The sequence below is a fragment of the Sander lucioperca genome, chromosome 13, assembly GCF_008315115.2.
Source record: "Sander lucioperca isolate FBNREF2018 chromosome 13, SLUC_FBN_1.2, whole genome shotgun sequence".
Taxonomy (NCBI): domain Eukaryota; kingdom Metazoa; phylum Chordata; class Actinopteri; order Perciformes; family Percidae; genus Sander; species Sander lucioperca.
The window spans coordinates 22,182,933-22,207,785 of record NC_050185.1 but is presented as its reverse complement, the minus strand read 5'-3'; the positions used below and the strand labels follow the sequence as shown (position 1 = coordinate 22,207,785).

Below are 24,853 nucleotides of genomic sequence, written 5' to 3'. Positions count from 1 at the left end.
TTTTGACTTTTTTTATGACAAACTATACTATGACTTTTTTTATGGTATACTACACTATGGCATTTTTTTCATGACCTTTTTATGACATACTATACTATGAATTTTGTATGGCATTTTATAGTATAATTTCTTTGGCATTTTGATGACACACTATACTTTAACTTTTTATGGCCTATTTTATGGCATACTATACTGACTTTTTGACATGTTTCATGATATACTATGACCTTTTTTGACATACTGTACTATGGCATTTTTATGACATGACATACTATGACTTTTTTATGGCGTGCTATAGTATGACTTTTCATGACTTACTAGATTAGGATTTTTCGACATACTATACTATTTCTTTTTTGGGATATACCGTACTATTACTTAATGGCCTTTCATTACAGTGGTCCAATAAATTATCACAAACTAAGACCGTTGAGTTGGGTTAGTATAGTTTAACTTACACTTACTATACATTGATTAGAAGATAAAGTGTATCGGTGACGTAACCAGTTCAAACTCAAAGTGCCAATAAGGTCTTGGAAAGTGTCTTGAAAAAGATTATACATTTATCTTTAGGATTCCTGCATATACCCTGACAGATGATCCTCCTTCTGCCTTTTGTTCAATGTCCTGCTCTTCTCTCTGTGTAGTCCTTCACTTTCAGAAGGACCATGTTGATGGTGTTACAGCCACTGCTATAAGAAAGAGCCTACACCAAAATCCACTAATTAGAAAATCTGCCTTTATTAAGAGTTATTTACAACAGTGGTTCCTTCTAATAGTTTCATTCACACTCACAAACCCTCCATACAAACAATATCATGTAAACTGAGGCAGAGAGGAAGGAAAGACACAGAGCCAATAAACACGACAGAAAAGATCAGTTTTACAACAAATGTAAATACTTTTGAGAGATTGAGTGAGAGGGAGAGAGCCGTACCTGATTGCTGGCCTAGTTCAATGTAAATCTGTTGGCCAAACTGCTCTAAAAACACTTTCTCACTCAACGAGGCAACAGTTCCTCAGCTGCAAACCTTAGGTTCCAGGTTTTAAGATTAAACATCTAGAGGCATCTAACAGCATGCTGAATTGTTGCACTCCCTTAAAAATAACATTAAGAGTTATGTTCCAAAAATCAGCATTTGAAAATTTTTATTATTGCTTCCCAAGTACTTAAAATGATGACGATGGAATAATTTTTAAGCAATGCGGTTTCTTTCAAAAGGGTGTTATATCTATTTTTGGAGTTAAACTCTATATATTATTTCCCCTCTCAGTGCAAAGGAAGGCAAATATTAAGAAAAATAAAACCTCTTTAAGCTTAGCAAAAACATACATGTAATATTGCACTTTGGTTAGCAGGCAGTGCATTTACTGCACACGGTATAACAATTATACATTGATACATTTTCTTAAATCCCCTATCTAACGTCCTTCAAAGAACAGTATTTTGCTTTGGCTTCGTTAGTTTCCATCCAGTGACTGAATTTACAGTAAAAATACAACAGAAAAAACAAACAAAGGTCATAGTAGCAATGCTATGTGAATAACAAAGAGCCTTGCCTTGTCTGTTAAAATCTCATTCCTAAGTAATCATTAAAAAAAAACATAACATTCTGATCTGGATTTAGCATCATCCCTCATTTCAAACAAGACACAAAATAATAAGCACATCATTCATACCAGGGGTGTTAAAAAAGAGAAAATATATAAATTAGCATTTACAGTGATGATTCTGGATAAGGTCATTTTTTTGTCAGTAAAAATAAATAACAGCAGACTTTACTGCTATATGACATGCATCTGATTTATGGACAAAACAGGTCAATGAGCCAAGGCATACAGAAATGGAAAAAATCAGAAAAAGGTAAGTCAATTATTACATTTTGTGTGTGCTTTTTGGGCATGATATTTGGAAGATGGCACTGATAATTTAACAAAAGTGCTTATGTGCTGGCTCACCAGCTTTCATAGAAACACATTCTTCCTCCTCATGCAAAATTAAATTCCTCTCAGCCAAATAGTATTCTTTATTCAATACTTTTTTACTCATTAGTGGGAACGCTGTTCAACAGTTCAACAGTTTGGTACTGCATGTTCTGCTTACAGCCACGTATCATATTACCCTCATGTATTATCAGTGAGCAATACGAAGCAGACTTGAAAAGAAAAAGGTTAAAACACTGTATAGAAGCAGATGCTATGTAATCGAGTCATGTGAAGCACATGGTGAGTTTTACATCCATCAAATACTACAGCATTTTTGTTTTTTAAAGAAAAATCTTAGAACCTTAGTTAAAACATAAATATTCACTAAAACATTAAAGGAACCTAAAGGAGGGATAAGTATGCTGCCATCACAGGCAAAGCAAATTAAAACTGAGGCAGCAGGCTATTGTAACGCCTGTGGGTGTACGGGTGAGTGTGTGTTGGTGCTAACAGTTGGCAGAAGATATTCCAACGTCACAACGGCTGTTTTTATGTGGTTGAAGAGTCTTGGTAAGGCACAAACTTGGAGAGTTTGTTCGGGGAACTTGGGTTTGGGCAATCAGAACTCTCACTCATCCTGAAGAAAGCCTCCTGCTCCCTTTTCTTCAGGTTTAGCTCCTCTTCAAGGGCCTAGGAGGGTTGGAAACCAAAATATGCATAAAACTACCTAACCAAGCTTACATAGAGTGACATATTTAAATACACTTGTATTATGCTGTACGTGTGAAATATTCCCATATCAAGATAAGAAATCTCTTTTTTTTATCTATATAAAAATATAGTGTGTTCTGCAGCCTTTATTAAATTTGGTAACTAGGTAGACTATTTATACTCAGGGTATGAGTTGTTTTATGGAAAACATAATGCATGCAGTTCAAAAATGTTTTGTTTCGATCCTTTGTGCTCAAGTCCTTTTCCAAATTAAAGGAATAGTTTGACATTTTTGAAAATATGCTTTATTATCTTTCTTGACAAAAGGATGAGGTGATTGATACCACTCACAGGTATCACTGGTATCGATCTTCTCAACCCAGTTTCAGCTATAGAACACGTGAGCATGTTCTATAGCTGCTCAAAATGTTAAATTACTTGTCTAACTCCTTAGCCATTTTGTTTCAAGATCAGCTGTGTTTTTAGATATACATGTGTATATAAAACATCCTACCATGTTCTCACCTGTCATAAGCATTTTAATAATTCCAGTACATGTATGATGTATATTTATATGGTATGTGAACCATAAACCTAATGAGTGTAGTTGTTATGTCTGAGAAGCATGCATTGAATTCATTTTGATAAAATTATGACAGGAAACATACCTTTTTTCTGGGCTTTAGCTGATCCCTCCAGTCCTTCAGCAGCTGGTTGTGTTGTTCATCCAACTGCTTGAGCCTCTGAGTCTCATTCTCAACCAACAGGTGACATTTTTCATTCTGAGGCAGAAAACATGCTCTTGTTAACAATTGGAGGCCATTTATTGCGCTCATCTAGAGCAGCACATCATTTAGACTGGACAAAAACTCAACTAGAGTGGCATAGAAAAGTGATAGTGTAAAAGATTAGAAAGTGTTGCCCCTCATTCACCTGTAGCTGCTGCAGCTCTCTGATATTGCTGTCACACTGGCCAATCATCTCCCTCATCTGGTTCTCGTGTTTCTGCTGCTGATGCAGCCTCTCTGCCTTCTGCCGCTTATCCTCCTGCTGAGAAAACTACAGAGAGACAAAGGGGAGTGAGGTACTAAATAATCAACTTAATGCTTAACACTAGAACCACATTTCATCATTTTTACCTGCCTGGCATTTTTAAATGCATGCAACTATTATAAAACCTCTTTATCTCTCAGTTCATGATTTTCTAAAATGGGTTTATTAATCATCTAGTAAGTTATGGGGGTGTGATATAAACAGAAAACAAATATGATCGTTTATACCTCATAACGCCAAGGGGTCCATTTTATGCCCCTCATCTACCAACCCTTATAGAGCTGGCTCAGGTTTGCCTTGCACCAGCTCTTAATTATGCTGTTATAGTTTTAGACTGCCAGGGGACTTCCTTTAACACACTGAGCTCCTCTCTCTTTCCATCTGTAAGCATCCATGTCCCAGAAATGCTTGTTACTAACTTTCCCCAGAGTCCTTATTTTTTTTCGCCCAGCAGTTTTCCTTGGATTAGCGTGGCACCTAAATCATGGTTGCAGCTGTCGCCGTGGTCCTGCTCTGCTATGCTCTGCTACACCCTGCTACGCTCTGCAGTGCCCTGCTACGTCCTGCTACGCCCTGCTACGTGCTGCTATGCCCTGTAATGCCCTGCAGTGCCCTGCTATGCCATGAACTACTACAACTACTATTTCTAGTCATAGTTCCATTATCTTTTTTGTGACTATTATTGCCACTGTTCATCACACCCCCAACCGGCACCATCAGACACCGCCTACTAAGAGCCTGGATCTGTCCGAGGTTTCTCCCTAAAAGGAAGTTTTTCCTCGCCACTGTCACACTAAATGCTTGCTCTTGGGGGAATTACTGGAATTGTTGGGTCTTTGCAAATTATAGAGTGTGGTCTAGACCTACTCTATCTGTAAAGTGTCTTGAGGTATGTTATGATTTGATACTATAAATAAAATTGAATTAAAATGACATGAGTGAGGGAGAATCGGATGGGAGAGAGATCAATGACCCGTCATTTTCATCGGATGAGGAATCTTTGAGGACGAGGAGCAACCACCTCGCCCGTATCACCGCAGCACAGCTGGCCTCAGATGCTGTGACAGGTGCCTACAGTTAGTCAAGCGATACACCCCCTTCAAGATAGTCCTAACTCATGTAGCAGTTTCTAGCTTAACTGCACTGGCAAAACTATTTATAAATATTTATATTCTTTAATGTTGCCTCAACCATTACAGGACGGAACTGTCTACAACCTGGAGCATGCACTAGGTCACAAAACATATTGTGTATGTGTGTGTGTGTGTGTGTGTGTGTGTGAGAGAGAGAGTACTAACCAACATTTGTTTTCTTCTAAAATGTAATTATTTATATGCGTTAGTTATTATGTTGTTGTTTGTTGCAACTGCTTCAAGAAATTTGCGAGTGCTGACGCTGTTGCGACAGGAGCTAAAAATAACCCGTTTGGCGGTTCTAGGGGGAAATGGAATGTAGAGTTAGAGTTAAACATGGGATTGAGAAAACCCTTGCTAGCCCCTACCTGTTTGATTTTCTCTCTGTCCTCTGAGGAGCTGCCCGTTGAGTTGATACGGAGGCTCTTCTTGAACATGGCCATGCGGGTCTTGGCCTCGCTACGCTGGATCTTAGGCAGCCGGTTCTTCTCCTGCTGCTGCCGACCTTTCAGAATCTCAATCATCCGCTGATTGTAGCATTGCATCTGTTCCTGCTCCTGTAGTGACACAGGAAATAGACACATTGTCACATTCATTTCATGTGTATGTGCTGAAGGCCACGTGAAAAAGCACAACTGAAACAAATGGAAGCTCTGAATAACATTCAGCTTGATTGCTAAACATAAAACGTAAAGTTAATTCCTGATTCAAGACTTGATTTTGACATGTACTTGCTACCCAAATTTAAGTGGGTGTAGAATGGTGGGTGTAAACATATTGTGGTGAGAGGAGTTGTAAATCCACTGATTTACCTTCTCGTGTTTTTTGAGAAGCTGATGCCTCTGCAGGAAGTACTGGTCTTTCAGCTGCTGCTTCAGTAACTGGTGCCTCTCATAAAGATTCTTCTCCTCGATGTCCCATATCGTAGCTTCACGCTCTAATCAAAGCAAGGAGGGGACACACAAAATTACCAAGAGTTATTGGAATGTCAATACTGTAACATCCTACTATACCAGGAGTGGCTAAATAACAGTAAGACCCTATGCCTAACAGAAATTGTACCTCGGACTAGTTGGTGTTTCTTGTTAAGGCATTCCCTCTCCATCTCTGCAATCTCTCTTTTGTTGTTGGAGATGATTCTTTTCAGCGTTGTGTCCAGGTGGTTTTTCTGAGCGGCCAAGAATTTCTCCTCCTAAAACACAGAAAAGACAAAGACATGGACGGAGGGAAGGAAATAAATTGCTAAAAAGGCTCTAAGACTGTGGTAGTCAAATACTTACTCAACAAGAGAACTTTTTTTTGTTTTGATTGGACTAAGAGGTTGATTTATTATGTGCGTTTATTGTGTCTTTTTCAGCAACGTTTCATGTTTTTTTTTTTTTTAGTATTTAACATTTTTCAAAACCAGTCCAGTTAAGTATGCATGACAATACAGTGAGCCCAAATGACTGTTGACCAAACAACTTACCTCTCTTATCTTAGTTTCTTGGAAGGAATTTATCATCTGCTTCAAGGATTCTTTACGCTGACTTCTGGGCAGTTTATCGGCAGATTGTTTTACCTAAATATATATAAAGAAGGCACATTTCAGCAACGTGTTTCAAAAATAAAAAGCTTTCTTTGACCGGTTTTCATTTCCTTCTCCACATCCTTATCTTCAATGTACCTCCTTTTTCTTGTGTTTTATCTGATCCTGGAACCTGCTGTAGTCACGTTCCTGCTCTGCTTTGATGCGTTTGGTCTCTTCTTTGAGTTTAACATGGTGGTCTCCCTCCATCTTCTCAATAGTCTGCTTCTGGTGCTTCTCTAGGTTCTCCAGCTCCACATCGTAGTGCTTCTTCTTGGCCTGGGTAACAAGGTAAACAAGCACACTACTGTATCAGCCCTACAACGTTGTGTATCACACCACTAAAGTTTAGCAATCAGATTACATGGTGTCCGCCAGGTCTTGCTTAGCTTCTCGCCAGGTCTTAGTAAGTATTAAATGTTGAAAGTTTGCACTGTGTAGACGTGTTATGTGATTTTGTGTACTTAATATGTATAATTTATTTATAGTACTAGATTTTACATCATCTGAAAGGAAACCTTTAAACCAATCACAGTCGTCTGGGGCAGAGCTACGTGCTGAACAGAGCCACGGTGCCGCTGCAAAATAGCCTCAGGAAGTAACTTGTTTTGGTGGAACGTGTACGTTCAAAGGTTGTTTTAGTCGTGCAACAGAAAACTGATTGGACAGATAGTCTAGCTAGCTGTCTCGATTCACCCTGCAGAGATCTGAGGAGCAGTTAACCATAGTCCTCATAAATCGACCAGAGTTTAAAATTACAACACAAAGAAAGCGGAAGGTAACGAACATCCGGCCGAAAAAGAGGGACATCCGTGCAATCCCGGAAGTGGAATGTCATGGATATAGATTACTGACTGACTGACCTCCACGTGTATTCAAAAAATCCCCCCAAAAAATGATCACAAGTCTGCCCTGCTTCTGCCAATCTTCCTGTGAACAAAAAAATATATAATAAGATAAACTGTGACTCACATTCAGCTCCTGGTCAAAACGTCTCTGCATTTGTTCTTTCTGTGTTTCCAGTTTGGCGTTTAGGCCAGCCTGAGCGCGGTGCTCTTCCTTCTGCATCAAACGGAGCTCACGCAGCTCTTGACGTCTAAACGCACACAAACACACACAATCATTTATTTACAACATGTATACTACTTTAGTTTATGAGTTTAATATTGTCGCAGACACGCATATATAATATTTAAGTGAATGGAGTTACTCTATTAATTATTTTAAAAGCAGTAAATGGGGTAATATCAGAAATATTCCTTTTGCTCTCAGCCTCTGAAGGGGCATGTCTGTGTTGTGTTCTTGTAAAAATATGACCAAAGTTTGTTGGTATTACTGTAGTCACACATGCAATGTCATATTCCTACCACTAGATGGTAGCAGAGGGCCATGCAAAGTGTTTAAGACTGTAACTGTACAAATTGTTCATTTAAAAAAAAAAACATCAAGTAATGTATGTAATTGGACAACAAATATAAAACTGTATCAATCATTCTATCTTAACATTTAGACTACCAACACCCTTATCTAAAAGTAACTTTTTTTTTTTTATTTTAAACTATAGACCGTATAGACAGGTCTTTTTCCATAACAGTTTGAGTATTTGTAAACTCAAATCGCAAGGGGCTAAAGACCCAGAGCGCAGGATGCCTGAAATAGTATGTGTAGTAAAAGCAACATCCAACAGGCCACTTATCACTGTACAGACTTCACTGTGAGCTGAGGAATAAACAGGCAGCTGAGTTCATGGCTCTCATCATCAGAGAATGAAAACAGAAACAGAATGTGTGTTGTGTTGAAAGATCAAGTCATTCACATACCTCAGGAATCTCATCTCCTCATCTTTCTTCTCATCATCCCTGATGATCTTGGAGGTGGTCACGCTCACCTCCACCCCGTCAATAATAAACTTCCTGGTTCGCTTCAGAGTCTTACTCGAGAAGTCCTGAGAGGCAGACAGGGAGGAACAAAGGTCAAACACAAAAAGTAGAACATTGGATTAAATCAGAACTTAAGTACAAGACAAATATTCCCTTGCACTTGAGTAACATGTGGCAATGCACTTGAGTGCATTGCCACTCTGCCAGGTTGGTTATTGCGGTAGTATAGTTGTTAGTTTAGTAGTTTATAGACAGAATGGGGGGCAAAGAGTATTGCTGTGGAACTACTTTCTAACTCCAGAGTTTTTTTAATTTTTAAACTTCAGCCCCAACCGATGTTGACTTAAGTGACATCACCTGAGGCAATTTATCAAATTTCAAGCAGCTCCCTCTAGAGCCACAAAAAGCATTTATACACCTTTTTCATAGTAGTACTCCTGTAGACCTGTAAAGAGACTTTGATGTGTAAAATCTGTAGTTTCCCTTTAAATATGCGTGTTTGTGACTCCCAATGTTTTCATCTGGCGAAAAGAGAGGCTGGCGTGTGTGTACGTGTGTTGACAAAGGCATTGATATTCCTGTTAATCTGGTTCTACGGTTACAAGCAGCATGGTGCTCCATCTGTTATTGTAATGGAGTGCGTCATGCAGGAAGTAACCTCGTTTGCATAGTTAATATGACACAATGTGACTTGGCTTCTTTAACTCTTTATATACAGTAATTTGGTTTGGTCACTGTTTAAAACAAACACAAACAGTCTATTTCTGTCATGGGCCTACCAAGAACTGGCCTGTGACCTTTTTTCTTTGCTCCCAAAGTTGAACAAACTCTGTTGGCTTGACCTGCGCTGTCTCGCTCATACCTCTTAAATTAGACAATGTCCAGGGAAGTCATGATACATTAAATGTTTAATAGGAGTCAGAGCGTGACCTCACCTTATAACTGAACGGAAACAATTGTTATTGCTATCAAAGCACGTGTCCTAACTAAATCAGCCTCCACGGATAATATTTATTTACAAGACTGATAGGGGAGGGTTTACCTTGCAAACACTGGGTAGATCAAACCCTGGATGTCGTCATTTCCTGGTTTATAAATAGTTTGTATAAGAGGAGAGGAGAGGAGTAAACTGAACCAAAAAGTGGGAATTCATTTGGTTTGTGCAAACTGCTGTCCACTCTGACAAAGCTTCCTTATTAACCCTCTACAGCTGCGCAAACAGACTACATATGAGGCTATTGCCATTGCTGACAGCTACTAGATGTCTAATACTGTTGATTCCCTTTCTACATAACTGACACATTTACAATAGCAATAAATCTATGTGATTGTGTGTTTGAGTGTGTTATTAAGAACACACTGGCACTAAAATCAGAGGACATGTGGGTCATGCTGTAGCTCAGCTTCATTGTTTGTGTTTGAAGTTCTAACTTCCCATGACTCGTCATTCACAAAAACACACGCGGCTCTACTGTGCAAACAAATTAATTCATGAGCACATGCACACACTGATGCTCACAATCATACACACTCCGTACAGAAACACACACTCGCACAAATCCTAGTGTCCTCCTGTCCAAAAAAACAAAGATAACCCATTCACTCTCACTGCAGGCTTCTGCTGCTGAATAATCTGTTCTGGAAAAACTTAACATGCCACAAACAGACACGACTCCACGCGCAGTCAATAGGATTTCAATCATGGTCGGTCCATAAGCCTCCAGAAGCAGCAGAGTAACAATGAGCTGCATAGAAACTTCCAATTGACACTGGTGAATACTGAACTGTTCCCACACAAAGGGCACTATTTGTCCCAATGAATGGGAAATGTTGCATATTTTGCTTCAGAAAGACTTGGTGATAAATGATAAAATGGTCTCTCTCTTCTCTCCCTTCAGCTTCCTAACTACCCTCCCTTACTGGGACTGTCAATCTAAAACACAAATCTGATGATTGTAAAGTCCTCTATGGATTACGGGAATTCTCCTTTTGTGTTGGATGATGTTTAAAAAACTGCATTGTAATGATATTAGAAAGTTTGTTTATATTTACAATGCCAGAGGTATTTTAATATACTAATAGTATGTCCATATTCACCATGAATCACAACCAATTTAAAAGACAAATGTAAGCTTTAAGAGCATTAACTAGTATCATTCGCCATATCTTCCCTAAATGCAATGTGTAGTGCAAGCCTAATGGAAGACAGGCTATTCTCTGTTTCAGACGGTTAACACCCACACCCCAAAACACAACACAATGCGGTTTCAGTTCCTCTGTGGGTGCCGAGAAATCGTTTTTTCCAATGAGTTTTTCTTCCTACATTTCACCTCAAAGACATGCTCTCTGCTGAAACACTGTAGTGAATAAAGGATATACATATATCCCGGTTTCATTCATCTTTGCATTTAAATAAGGAGACTGAAGGATTACTCATACATGGCAGATCAGGCTGCTTCAAGTAGAGACAGTTTTGCTTCATGCTGACTCACCCTTGCAGACATTGAGATGGTCTCCTTGTGGATCGACATGTCCATGCTCTCTGATGCCATGCTGGATGAATAAGAGTACCGTTTGTTGATAATCCCTCCATTGATATAAGGTGAGACAGCATCTGCGTTTCCTCCTGTCGATGTCTGCTCTGGGGTACCCTTGGGTAGGCTACCATTCAGCTCAGTACGGGGGGAAGGTACTGGGGTAGGAGCAGAAGAGGGAGCGGGAGTGGGTGTAGGAGTGACAGGGGGACTTTGGCTCGGAGTTTGAAGGCCTCCATTAGCCGCAACGTTGCTCTTCTTCTCGGTCACCTGGACCTTGGGCACCTCTGGGTCTGTTGAGTCTATGATGATGTTAACAGGTTGCTCAGATACCTCGGGCTGAGTGGGAGATGGTGGCTGTTCCATCTCTGGGGTCTCCACAGCAACCTTAAAATTAAATTTTGTTATTATTACTAAACACATCACAGTCAATACTATTTCATTTTCTCAATCTAAAACTTCAAAGAGCACCTTTTCCTCCGATGTGGGGGTACTCTTCCCATCCTCAATGCCCGAATCTGAGCTGGAGGTCCTAGTTGAGGCTTCACTTTCAGACTTCTCAGACTCAAGAACGACTTCATCGGCCAGTTTGTCATCCAACCCCTCTGGACCCTTTGGAGGGAGATTCTGCCGTGGTAGAGGAACAGGGACCACCATGACGGCGCCTGGCTGCTCCTCTGTTGGTGTACCTGGCTCGACCTCCTTCGTGGGTGGAGGTATACATGTGGTTGGGGAGGGTGTGGTGGGGCTCGGGGTGTCCGGAGACTGGTCTGCTTCCAAACTGGTCTGACTGGTCTGGCATGGCTCCTTTCCTGGAGACTTAAGGAATAATGGGGAGGGAGAAGAGAATTGTTGTTATGCGGTGATGAGACAAAACATTTGATGTGTCAACACTTTAGTCATTAGTGGTCTCCCAAATGTTGAAGTACAACAGAAATCACATTTTGTCATCCTTTTCTGTATTCTAAAAAATAATGTCAACATGTTTTTGAATGTATTGTTAATAGTTTTTATTCAAAAGGAAGAAAAGGGTATTTGGGGAAATATAAGAAATGCTCCTTTCCTTAGCAGGAAAGTGGGTTGTTGGCCCTTGTGTTGGGTAGCAGGCTGCGGGCAGTGTGACCGACTACTTAACTGAATGCAAAACCGTGGGGCGCCATCATGAAACAAAAACATTTAAAATACAAATTTCCCAATTTTGGTTTCTGATTTTTTTATCAAAAGGGAAACAAAAGACAAGTGATTTTCAGAGCAGATATGTATGCTGTAGCAGACAATTTCATTTCAGTTGGATTGAATACTAATGTTTCTGAGGCCGACTGCTAAAGTCCTTTAAACGTCCCACCTTCAGTGAAGTAACCTTTACCTTTGCTTCAGTAGGAATGCAGTCATTCCTGCTTAGCCTGCTACTTCTCACTGTGGCTGAGATGGCTATCTAATCTGTAATAAGTACAATAATAATTACATAGGCTTATCATGGCTGACAACCATGAGTTATATGTGATTCTTGACGATCACACAGCTAAATAAAGCAGTGGGTAGTCCTCTTGTAAATTGTAAAATCCTGAAGAAAAATGCCAATAAAAATCAAATAAAAGACACAGCCTAAATAAAACTTAAAAGCACTCTAAAACCATCAATAAAAATATAAATAATCTTAAAATATATTAAAAAAAAATAATTAATAACAATCACTAAATGATTGACTAATGTGCCCGAAAACATCAGTAACCAGAAGGAAAAGTATAGAGTTTCTGCAGCAATTATATAAATTCTCAGAAAGACACAATTTTCACAATTTAAAATCTAATTACAGAAGGTTACAGACGCGCGTTAGACATGGGAATCCTATGGTCTATAATTTTAAAAGACCACTGAAAATGTATTTTCAGAATTATGTGCACAGCCATCTGTCAAACGGAGCAATTTGGCTTCTTGAAATACCTCTCCACTGTCTGCCACTAGTGGTAAACAATGCCATCGGACATCTTTATGATCTGCTTCAGCCTTTCTAATGTCTCAGCAAACATCTCTGTCTGGCTGTGTGTGATATAAAGGAAGAGATAAACGGTCAGATAACTGCTTGGTTGGCTTTTCAGGGCCTAGTAACGGTATGTTAATGTCAAAATGTGTCAAAGAGTGTCCTTGCTGGAAGAGATAAGGAAACAACTAGAATTATATCATAGTTAACTAAACACAGGGATGATAAATAGGTTTGGTCTCAGTTATGTACTGTAGAACATGTTTTGACATTAACATTCTTTTTAATATTTTCCTATTAATAAATCCAGACTGAAATAGCTCAGCAATTAACACAATTTGTGATAAATCTAATATTTTGTGTTTAAAACCCTCCTGATCTATCAGGGGGAAACTCTTAACACACACACTAAATGATGAGTTTCAAGTCTTCTTTTCAGTAAACAGAGCAGGACCAAGCAGAACGGGATACATAAAGAAAATAGCACCACCTATAGAAACTCAAACTTAATCACGAATACGAATCAAACACCTATACTGTTTGATTTGTAAGATGTCTGGAAAGAGGAGTCATTTTCTAATGTCACTACAATTGTGCCAAGTTATTCCCCTAAATCAATTTGAATGTCATCACACTAACTGTTCACGTTAGGGGAGGAAGAGATACGTGGCAAACATTCATTTTCGTAGAGAGAAAAACATCCACGTTCAACACATTGGTCTGGTCACAGCTTCCTGTTGGCAAGGGTATTTTTAGTGTCTTCTTCTATCCCTATGAGTCCCTGGTGTTCAGTAAACCGACTGCCTTTAGTTAAGGTTCACAGTATAGCAACAGAACAATGTGCTACCTTAAATAATTTACTCCATCAGGGGTTGTGAGGTGACAGCATTTCTATACAGGAGCGAGGATGAAGGCAGCACCTATATTTAACCATGTGTGGGTGAATGCCAGTATTCCGGTTTCTGTTCCTTTGTTTGTGCTGAGGGCAGGAGGTAAACTGCACTCTCATACTGTATGTCACTTTCTAATCTTATGCCTACTGTGGATGTATTTGGCCTCTGCAGAATGGACCTTCAGTCCTTTGGCAGGAAGGCCATGTTTACAAAAACTGCAGTTCAAAGGGGTCAACAAGCAGAGACTTCAAAAGCAGGGGAAGTGTACAGTTAAGGCAGAACAAGTGTGCTTTTCGGGGTAGAGGTGCATGTGCAAGTAAGTGCACGACTTTGTGTGATAATGTGCATGAGCTGCGGTGACACTAAAACGAAGGCTCTTTTCTAATTCTAACTTGTCTCGACAGTTACTGTCCCATTACTGACCTTGCAAATCCGAATCACGTGTACTTAGAACCCAACCCATGGACTGCCCAGTCTCCTTTTGGAAACAAACAATGACAGAGAAGAAAAAGAAGGGATAGAAAAGAAAAGAAAAAAAAAAGGTTTGGTACCACAGTTAGCTCCATAACGTCGTCCTCCTCTCCTTCCTCTCTATTGTCCTCTATTTCCTCCATGACTTCAGCCTTGGCCTCGGCCACCAGCTCCCGCAGCGGGCGGTTAGATGTTACTGATCTCACAAAAGGGTGCTGTGGACAGATGGGGCAGAGGAGAGATGGTTAATTAATTATCAGTTAAAATACACAGAGTGACTGATGCTTAAATAGCAAGACAATGGTCTTACAACTTGTAAGTCTAGTTTTTTTTGCCCTTGGATTTCATTTTAGGCATCATATTCTAAGCATAAATGAGCTTATAAACACCACAAAGAGGGAGAGAAGCTAAAAGGCTTGACTCGACCACAGGATAAACACCCTTACAACCATAAAACAATATTTCCTGGAGGGCAACAGAAGACATTATGCATGGATCTGAGTATCATTTGACCATGAGACTATTGCTAAAGGGGTTGCTGCAAGTACTAGACTGACAATGAAAAGATAGGAATTAGACAAGGAATAGATGAAGGTAATGAATAAAATCAAATAGAATTCTGCTGAAAATAAATTGCATTTAAATACATTAACTTGCCCATGGGCTGCAAGAAACAACTTGACATAAGAGGTAAGGCTACAGGAGACTTTCACTGCAGGGGGAACTCTATCTGCCACCTGCCAGTTCCTGAACAGCTACAACAAAAGTGGCTCTACAATACAACTCTACCTTTAATGGCACACTGATGTAGCGATATTTAATCCAACATCATGTCCCTGAAATTGCAAGCCCATCTTTAGTTCTACAGCTGCTAAAAAGTAAAATGTGTTTCGCCATAGTGCAAACAGGGCAGTAAAATTGTTGCGTGCAAGGCGAATAAAAAGCTAAATTAAAAGTTGAGTGCATCTGAGTGCATCTATTATTCAGATGCTTTGCACTACCTTGTAATTTAATTGGAACAGCTGACAAAGGGAAAAGGCTACAAGAGGTGCTGGACCATTAAGTGTGTGTGCACATTTGTTGATCACAGTTGTTTGTGTGCAAGAGGCTTGTCCTCGAGGACTGCATTAGGCTTCAGCTTTTAACGTCTCGAAATGACTAACAACAGTCAGCTCTTGTCTGATGAGTTAGGTAGTGTAAAGTGCCATCTAACTTTTTATTATACCACAGTGGATATAAGAATGCATGCATAAGAGTATGAAAAATTTAATTTTTTTTAAACATATACACACACACCAATTGAAATTCAAGATCCAAAGGGTCTTAGTACTGTTAATGTGTCTGTCTACATTGGGGCATCTTGTATTTGTCCTCACCAAAAACAGCATGGAATTGGAATTTAAAGATAGATATATATATATAAAAAAAATTAAATAAATAAGCTCCACTCAGCCAAACTTATTTGATACAGCAGAGTAACGTTATGATAGAGTATTTCAACACAAGCTTAGCAACTGACGTAAAGGAGAGCGACACATTTCATTCAAGACACACAATTCAACAGATTCTGACTTCAACAACCACACTACCACTTCCTGTGTGCGCACCAACATCCTGAGAGATCAGTGATCCGACTGTTAAAGCCATACAAACCTGCGGTGGTATGGAGTGAGACGAACAAATGCTCGGATTTCAACATGTGCAGCTACACTGAATGCTCCAATAATACTTTACAAGCTTGAGATGCTTGGAAGACGGTGAGAAAGTTTAGCTAGTGTTGCTGTAGGTACATGCATCTAAGGGCAAAGTAAATTAAAAATGTGTAGGCAGTCTACTCTTCAACCATACCAACAGTAAAATTGTGTCTTTAAGGACTTTAAGGCTTGAATTTTAGACAGATTTTCTCCAAAGTTTAACAAAAATCAAGCAGAACTATTAGATGAGAACAAGATCTATTGAATGAGTGATGCAGTTAAAAAATAAAATGAGGTAGTCTACCATACCTCATTTTAGAAAAGTAACATCATTATACAGCAGACGTCAGAATCAAAGTTAGTGATGCTGGTCACTACACACTGATGCAAGAGCTACTAATACTACTAATCGATTCATCGTTGCAACTTTAGTTCTATCCTTTATTCAATATAAAAGCCTAGAATAGTAATATATCCCCCAGATTATGAAATATTTTTTTTGTCCAGTTGTCACTACTGATCTAAGCCTACACTGCTTAGTAAAATTACTGAAACAAAATATTATCTTTGCTTCTCTTTTCCTTTCCCCTCAGTCCCCATTAGCAACCCTACAGTAGTAACATCTGAGATTTCAGCTTCCAACTGCTTGTTGTAACAACTCAGACCTCCCATGCTCAAGCTAAACCCAGTTTCCTTGAGGCACATCAAAGGAGAGAAAAGGCAAATAGTGTAGTATTGTTGCTCTGTTAAATCTGGCTATGTTTCTTTGTACTGCCATTATGGCTCAAGATGTGGATCAGTGCCGCTTATGTCCTAGGTTTCACATTGCTTTAGACCCAAAGAGACTAGTGATTTTGGGTCTTATGTGCATGGCTGGGCGTGAAAAGGTTAAATGTGAACAACATGGCCCATTAGGGGACTAGAGGAGGGAGGTGCATCGTATGAGGGCAGAGTTACTTCTGTAGCAGTGACAGTGGAGTGTGTGTATTTGTACTTCTTTCTTTGTGAGGGTTACATTTGAGTTTTAGACCTTGAGTAAGCACATTTTTTGGGAAAGTGTGCTTGTGAAAGGCATTATGGTCAGTCCTCACTTCTTCAATGGGTGGTTGGAGGTTAAGGTTACATTTGGGGTAATGGTTGGTGTTAGGCAAGTAGTAGTTTTGGTCTACATGAATACAATTGACTTGACTTTTATGTGTCCAAACTTTGAAATATCAGTCTGAGACAAATCCCTTACTCAGTATAAAGTAGTTCCTGTGAGGTCTGTGAATATATACAGACAAATAGTTCCTGTGAAAACTGTTGATAGCTTCTTTTGAGGTTCATCTAGAGAAACGGGGACATATTTTCAACAAAATATAATTTCCCTCCATGACATTTGGGTGGTGGCAGAAATGGTAGGGATAAATATCTCAGAAGCTGGACAAATTAAACCACAACAGGGGTCTTAAAGTGTGACAAAAACCAAGCCTGTGCCATTAAAAGCATGCCAAATTAGCCATTAGCAGTTCCTGTTTGCAATGTAACCATGAATTTCCAGAAAACTATCACAGGACTGCTTTGATACTGTAGAAAACCTAAAAATGTGGTGTTTCTCAGGCAAGTTCTGGAGTTACAATAGTCTTTTTTCTAAGCAGAGTAAAATATGTATATGATGTCTTTTCCGTTTCGATTTGACCAACTTATGACTTCAAGAAGAAGTACAAATTTAAACTGCCGAAATCTTAAGTACCTTAACTGCCTCCATGAGCTGTGTATCACAGCCGCTTCTGCGACTGTTGACTGAGCGGGCCAAATTACAATAACTAACTTCCTGTTTTTTTTAAAGGAAACACCGTTATTCACAGGTCTCTCTGCCTCAGACCTTCCATGACCCCCTACAACTCTCCTGCACCCTACTGGGGAAGCTTGCCTCCTAGCCTCTGAACTAGAACAATCGGCGAGAAAAAAAAATATCTTGGAATTAAGGGTGAACTGACTCTTTAATATTAGAATTAGGTTTTGAGTAAAGTCAGGGTAATAGTTCGGCTTAGGCCTATAGTTGATAGTGTTATGGTTCAGGGCTAAGGAATGCATGATGTCAATGAGGGCTCTCACAAGTAAAGAAGTATAAATACTGCATGTGTGTGTTTGTGTCTGCACATGTCAGTGATGAGAACCACTACAAAGCCCTGGCTCAGAGATAAAATAGCCAAATACTCCCATGGTAAAATTACCTGACCAGATGATCAGAAACAGAAAAACTAACACTATGATACATGAATGGAAGCTACACCCAAAACACTGTAGAAAATCCTGACCATGAGAAACTATGTGGGAGGAGAACTATATTCAGTGTAATGAGTACAAGTCATCCAGATGGTCTCCCGCCAGCCACACAGCCACAATGACTGATACTGTGTCATGTTGTTTTGTATACATTCTTCACAAGCACACATGTGGCACAAACACAGGGCAAGAGGTTCAAATCTGTCTAAAACTAATGCCATGTTAGAATTGCATGATGACAAAGACTATGATTTGTCCTTTTATTTCCTCTTTTGAAATAGTCACACAGACACATCATACAGTTTAGCACCTACACCCCAGACACTCTTATCTATGATTCATTATAATCTTCATGTTCACTTCCTGTGCTACATCTGTTTTCCAAATCCATACACCCCAATGAATAACTGCAAGGCTGACCTAGAACTTACACTGATGGTAACTTTCTCACTTCATTCAACATCCACTGCACAGCAGAATGTAATGCCATCATTGCACAACTATCTACAGTAAATACTATCTGACAGCCGTATAGGAGCAGCAGGCATGATAAACATCTAAAACCTCCAGCACGGCACCAAAAACCGGACCACGCCCGTCTCTTTCCCCCCCCACTGGGGAGCACATGCAGAAATCCCAGCAGGCCCGGGTCTAGGATTTTCCTCCCTCCCTCTCTCTCTCTCTCTAATTGGACAGAGGTGGCGAGCTCAGGGTAATCCAGATATACCATTGGCTTAGGGTGGGAATGTAAATAGCTGGAATTCCCTCAGCTGTGGGATACAGACAGGAAACTGTGGCTCTGAATTTTAATAGACGCTGCGCTTGTGCTTTAATCCACACCCTGTTACTTTTTCTCTCTTTTTTTTTGCTCGGGACTTTGAGAAACAGCTTTAAGTTCATCCTCAGATATTAAGGTTTTACTGCTAGACTGTCATCAGCCTCTTTAAGAATATTTCAGCTGTGCCAAAGTGGCCTTACATGTAAATACTTGTCCTTTCCTATAATTGTCACTTGTCTGGATTTATATGCATTTACTGTTGTTGGAAAACAAAGGGGATTTGTGATACCTATTTGTGATCATTCTAAAGTATTTGGCACAAAAACTTCCATTGTCCTTGAGATTTAAATGTTTTAAAAGCCCCCAGAGGGTGCTTCAAAAGTGAACAATTCTGAAATTCCTAAATGTTTACTCGCCTTTCTTCACCTTTATTTTTTAGCATTGTTCTTTCACTTAACTTTTTCACTTTTGATGCTGTCCTACTCCTTCTCTGCCTGCTCCATTTCTTGCCCTCTTTTGTACACATTCTAGACCTCTCCCACTGACATGCTAGTGTTGTAGTACCTTCTACAGGGGCACGGCTCACTTTCCTGGCATTGATCACTCCATTCAGGTCTTAAAATAGAAGAAGAAATGGCAAATGGCCCTGTACTTTTTATGTGTGTTGGTGCAAGATAAGGACAGAGCGAGGATAATGTTCCATCATGTATCAAAGTGCAGCATTGTGTAACATCTGCAAGGGTCAGGGCCTACCTCGGTGAGTTGGGCTACAGTCGGACGAGTCTCTGGATTTTTGTCCAAAGCTTTCTTCAGGAAATCTTTAAACTCTTGTGACCTTGAGTGAACACAAGAAAACAACATTAATCAAAAACAAGAGGTATCAAGATAGGAGGGAGCGAGGGAAAGGTTAAAGGAATAGTTAACCAACATAAAAAAAACATTTGAACACAACATTTCCAGATGTGTGTGATGTTGGCACACGTGGGTCATCTTTGTGCACAGCTGTGCTTTGTAAAATAAAGCTTTCAACAGGAATGATGAGTGGGCTCCCCATCCCAAATGCCCTTTCAGCACCTGATAACTTCCCTTTTGCAGAACTAGATGTGCTGCTATGGAACATTCAGACTCATAAAATTGATAGGGAAAAAGTTATAGTTTGGCACTCGCTAAAGTCCTTAGTTGTTGCTATAGTTTATTGATAAGGGTTAAATGGGCTGCAGGCAGAGAGGGGGAGGACAATGTGATACATTGAGAGTCTACAGTAAATTCCAGGACACTGAGTGTGCAAAAATCTGGTAATAGAATGAAATTAGATGACCCAGTGAAATCTAGACAGGAAGATATAAGCCCCTGTCCTCCTATCATATTCTATGTCCAAACTAATGAATCATGGACTGTGCAAAATAGTTGTAAATACTAGGGTTTAATTGTAATTTTCTGGCTAACATATCCCTGCTTTCTCTTCACAACTTGCAGATGCACATATTATATGATACAATTACTGACCAGTGAATTTAGAGTAATCTCTAATGCATTCTCACCATTTGTGCGGCTGCTCCAGGGTGGGAGGCTCTGACTTGGCGATCTTCAACAGCACCCTCATGGGGTTGAGCTCATGGTGCGGGGGTTCAATCTGGGCGAGCTCAATCAGAGTGATTCCCAGAGACCAGACATCAGCCTTGTAGTCGTACGGAGCATCTTTCATTGTCTCACACATTACCACTTCTGGGGCCATCCTGAGACAGAGTAAACAAAAGGTTGAATAGTCATTACCATGACATATGGCACACATATTTGTTTTAAGTAAAAAAAGAAATTGTGCCAATATCACTATCACATGACCATGTGGGAATACTGAACTTTAGAGGCAGTTCACAGGTCTTACATATATAGAGTAGTTGCCAAGCGTCAAGTGACAGAGCTAATAAGTAACTAAATTTGTAAAGATGGTAACCATCATGTTGTAAAAATCTGATTCTGATCAGTCCCAGCATGATTTAATAGTTTCAGATATCATAAAAATACACCTGCAGTATTTACAACACTGTTGTCTGAGCAACGCAGCAATGACTAACTGATGATTACTGTAGATAACAGTAAGAGTGTTTCTCCTCTCGCTTACTCACAATTTTGCAGATGTCAACATCAAGCACACTCGCGTTGTCTCATGACTTTTCGGATTGTTGACTTTGCTAACCAGTGCATTTAAAGCTATAGTGCATAGTTTCTGTCGCCCCCATGAGGAATTCTAAGTAATGACAACAAAACTGTCTGCGTGTCCACATGATACAGCCTTCCGTGATCGCGCACACCGCCCACCCCTCCTCCACGCAGTTGCAAATAGCCAAGGAGGACATGGAGGATTAAAAAAAAAAAATGGTGGACTCTTCAGAAGAGGTAATTATCTTTACTTGAGTTTCTGCGTGCGAAAGTCGCCGGACGACACAATCTTCTGAACATAGCCATACTGAGAAATACAGAGAGAGCTGTGTGGAGCTGATAGTCTTAATTAGAATTGTAGCAACTCATTTGGCAATGGCTTGAATGTAATGGACGTTCATTAATAATCCAAATCAGTGAACAGGATTGTTTTGTATTGGATTTAAATAATGTTGCATCAGTGTGATGAAATATATTGATTTGCCAGGCATTTCATTCACTGTATTAAGCAAAAGAGACAGCATTTCTAGTCTTTGAATGGTTTCTCAATTGAATTTCTTTTATTTCTAGAAAAGAAAAAAAAGCTTTTATCTATCGTAAGCTCATGGATAGCTCTTTTCCTTAATAGTGCTCCAATGTAGAGTAATATCTTACTCACCAGTATGGCGTTCCAATGAAAGAATCTCTTCTTTGTAAGGTTTTGGTGTTTTTTGCAGACACACCAAAATCAGCTACAAGAATGAAGAGACAAAAACAACAAAACGTGACGTGAGATAGTTAAAAGACGTTCCTCAGAAGCATTTAAGAGAGAGTTATGCCAGTTTAAAAACTTCATGTAGTAGACAAATAGTTTGTAGGTTGTAAAACTGTCATGACACTGAGCACAAAGCCAGAATCAGTGAATTTATAGCAGTTCAGTTTCCCAAACAAGCTGCCCCCATTTCCTGAAATGACCCTCAGATTACAGGGGTGTTGTTTTCACTTTGAACAGGTTTTTTTCTCTGCAAGTAAGAATATTACGTGTGGCATGACCAGGGTTGAGCACTTGGCAGAAGCCATTTACTCACAAGGCAGTAGGCTGGCTGTTTCAATTACAAACGGGCATGTTCTATTACGGGGACTTAAATGAATGTCTTGGTTTTGTAGACTACAATTCAAATATGTATATTTGATCTTCCAGTGAAATATATAATTTTAGACTCTTGCAGTCTAAACTTTTGCAGAAAGAATGTTTACCTCATACAAAGACAATAAATAGTACTTCTGCTTTTATTGTACATGGAATAAGAGTTTACACATTAACATGGTAACATTATTAACCTTATAAACCTAGAAGCCAAATACACTTCAGTACATTCTGGCAAAGCTTTTGTAGAATGTGCTGCATCACTGGGTTTAACCTACAATATGTTCTCTTAAATAATCACCAAGGGTGTGTCTCTCAAGAAGCATTATGATGATTATACGCAAATATTTCTACCCTACACACCTAAAGGTTAGGGTTAGAGTGCACAGTCATAGGTGTTTCAGCGGGGAATCCCAACAAACTCCAAAAATAGAATAGTTAGATTTAACCCTTGTGTTGTCTTCCTGTCCACCATGAACTTGTTGTCCTTCCGGATCAAAATTGAAAATGAACTATTTCTTGCGCTTTTTCTGACATTTTATTCGCTTTTTTTTAAATTTTTTTTATTCACAGTCAATAAACCTAATTTAACCTAATTATTTAGTTAAAAAAAGCAGAAATTATGAATTATTTTGACTAATCGTTAAGATCAGAAGATGTTGAGTGAATCACAGACTGGTATATTTCAAAGATTGATCAGGATACTGTTTTTAAACCATTTTTTTTTCAACACCCAAAATTCAATGAAAGTAATCATGAATTTTACCTGCGAAGACATACATTCATGCATCCATGTTATTTTTGGTCAATTTGGTTAAAAGAATATCCCATATTTCTAAAAAACTAATTTGACCCGAGGACAACACAAGGGTTAATTTAGATTTAGTGATTTGATCTTAAGAATTTTAAGTGAAAAACTTCAGATAACGTATTAAATTGTTAGTATAAATAACAATATTGTGTTGTTACATAATGTTACATACATAATGTTTAATCCCACGTGTCATAGGTGGATATAATGCATTTGCATGACCTCAGAGACAGATAATTGCTGCCTTGTTTGAATTAACACGTGGTTAAACAAGTTTGGAGACTGTAAATGAGTCAGTGTCATGACTTAATGAGTTTAAAGAGGCAACTCCCAGTGATTATATCTAACTGTGGTGTCTTAGGGACGAATGTAAGGCAATGGAAAATGACTTAAAAAAGAAGTACAAGTCCAGCCCAGTGAACAATGTGTCATTTGAAATTGCAAAAAGAGAGAGAGCAAAATAAATTGTAATGATACCATGGACCAATAAACCGTTTGGAATCAAATTCAAGTTAGAAAAAAGTGCAGTAAGTTGCGCGAAGAATCAGCACCAGACTTTGAAGCCCTATGCAGCTTATAGTTACTCTCTGAGTGTTTTGGTTTGTTGGTCTGAGTGCAAAACAACAAAGAGTTAGTCAAAGAGTACCGAAAGTAAAACATCATGCATGCAAAACACACCCAGATATTTTTGTTCAAAGTTTAGAAATTCAGCCATTTAGAAAGAAAATCTGCACTTCCTTAACTTGCACTTACTGTACATAAAGCACATAGATCATTTTTTTCTACTACACTTTAATCCAAAACATGCTGGCGAATGGGTTGGATCCACAGCTTCAGCTGTGCAATGTGAAGAATGTGGAGAACTCCTCAAAAAGCCAGTAAATGAAAATATGCAAAACTTCTGAGAATGCAGTTTTCCCACACAATGCTCACTTATGATCCTCCTAAAGCACCACAGGAGGGGTACAGGGCCCCTAACTGTGTGTGTATTTGTGACAGCATATATGTGGCCACGTGTGTGTTCAGCCCATACGACAGCATATGTAAGACTAAGAAACAACGGACCATAGTTCCAGAGATAACCTGTAATATGCAATTGTAACACGGGGTCAATCTGAGAATTAGTACCACTTGCAGCATTTTGCTAGTGACATGGTTTTCTCGGTGAATGATGGGGCGTAAAGAGAGACAGATTACTACTGGCCTTATCAATTTGAACAAAATCCAACTCACAAATTTCAAATATGTTTTTAAACACTTCATATTGTTACTCTCTGAACATACCATATTGCATTTTTCAGACTTTGTACACCTACTTGTGTGAGCTTGAACAAAATGGACACCATGATGCCTAATCAATGACTAATGGTAAATGCAATAAACCTTGCTTTCTAGGAATGCTAGAGTTAAATGTCAACGTTGTACAAGCACCTACAACTAGCAATATTCTAAAGTATAAATATATAAACCCCTCACCCAGTTTGATGTCCCCATCCAGCATGAGGAGGATGTTACCGGCCTTCAGGTCTCTGTGGATGATCTTCATGCTGTGGAGGTAGCTCAGAGCTTCCAGCATCTGGCGACAAACCACCTTAATCTGCGGCTCCGTCAGCCCCCGATCCAACTCTGATAAAGGCAAGAGAGGTGGACACAGGACACAAGAGATGGAGGGTTAACCGTCACAGTAGGGGAGAGGGTTGAGAACAAGAGCCGAATCGAAGTGAAAGTTGAGACAACTAGCTGAGAGGGTTCAAAAGCCATTATGCACACCTCGCAGATTCCATATTCAGTGTACATACAATCATGGCAAAACAAAGTTTGAAGACTGATGTAGTGTGTGAACGCCGCGAGAGAAAAGAGAAAAAGG

At 39.3% G+C, this 24,853-nt stretch overlaps 1 protein-coding gene across 1 annotated transcript in view; it reads right to left on the bottom strand.

Moving 5' to 3' along the window:
• Window positions 1-2,094: 2,094 nt before the first annotated feature.
• The window catches only part of stk10 (serine/threonine kinase 10), a 45,220-nt gene continuing 22,461 nt past the window's right edge, over window positions 2,095-24,853 (bottom strand). The window contains exons 4-20 of the mRNA XM_031303572.2: window positions 24,463-24,612; window positions 21,708-21,780; window positions 20,431-20,625; window positions 19,643-19,724; window positions 14,230-14,364; window positions 11,276-11,623; window positions 10,763-11,191; window positions 8,211-8,335; window positions 7,363-7,486; window positions 6,490-6,669; window positions 6,292-6,384; window positions 5,886-6,015; window positions 5,636-5,760; window positions 5,192-5,380; window positions 3,571-3,696; window positions 3,306-3,419; window positions 2,095-2,616 (exon numbers count right to left, since the gene is read on the bottom strand). Of these exons, the coding sequence (XP_031159432.1) occupies window positions 2,476-2,616; window positions 3,306-3,419; window positions 3,571-3,696; window positions 5,192-5,380; window positions 5,636-5,760; window positions 5,886-6,015; window positions 6,292-6,384; window positions 6,490-6,669; window positions 7,363-7,486; window positions 8,211-8,335; window positions 10,763-11,191; window positions 11,276-11,623; window positions 14,230-14,364; window positions 19,643-19,724; window positions 20,431-20,625; window positions 21,708-21,780; window positions 24,463-24,612 (2,759 nt within the window). The 3' untranslated portion in view covers window positions 2,095-2,475. The remainder of the gene's footprint in view (window positions 2,617-3,305; window positions 3,420-3,570; window positions 3,697-5,191; window positions 5,381-5,635; window positions 5,761-5,885; window positions 6,016-6,291; window positions 6,385-6,489; window positions 6,670-7,362; window positions 7,487-8,210; window positions 8,336-10,762; window positions 11,192-11,275; window positions 11,624-14,229; window positions 14,365-19,642; window positions 19,725-20,430; window positions 20,626-21,707; window positions 21,781-24,462; window positions 24,613-24,853) is intronic.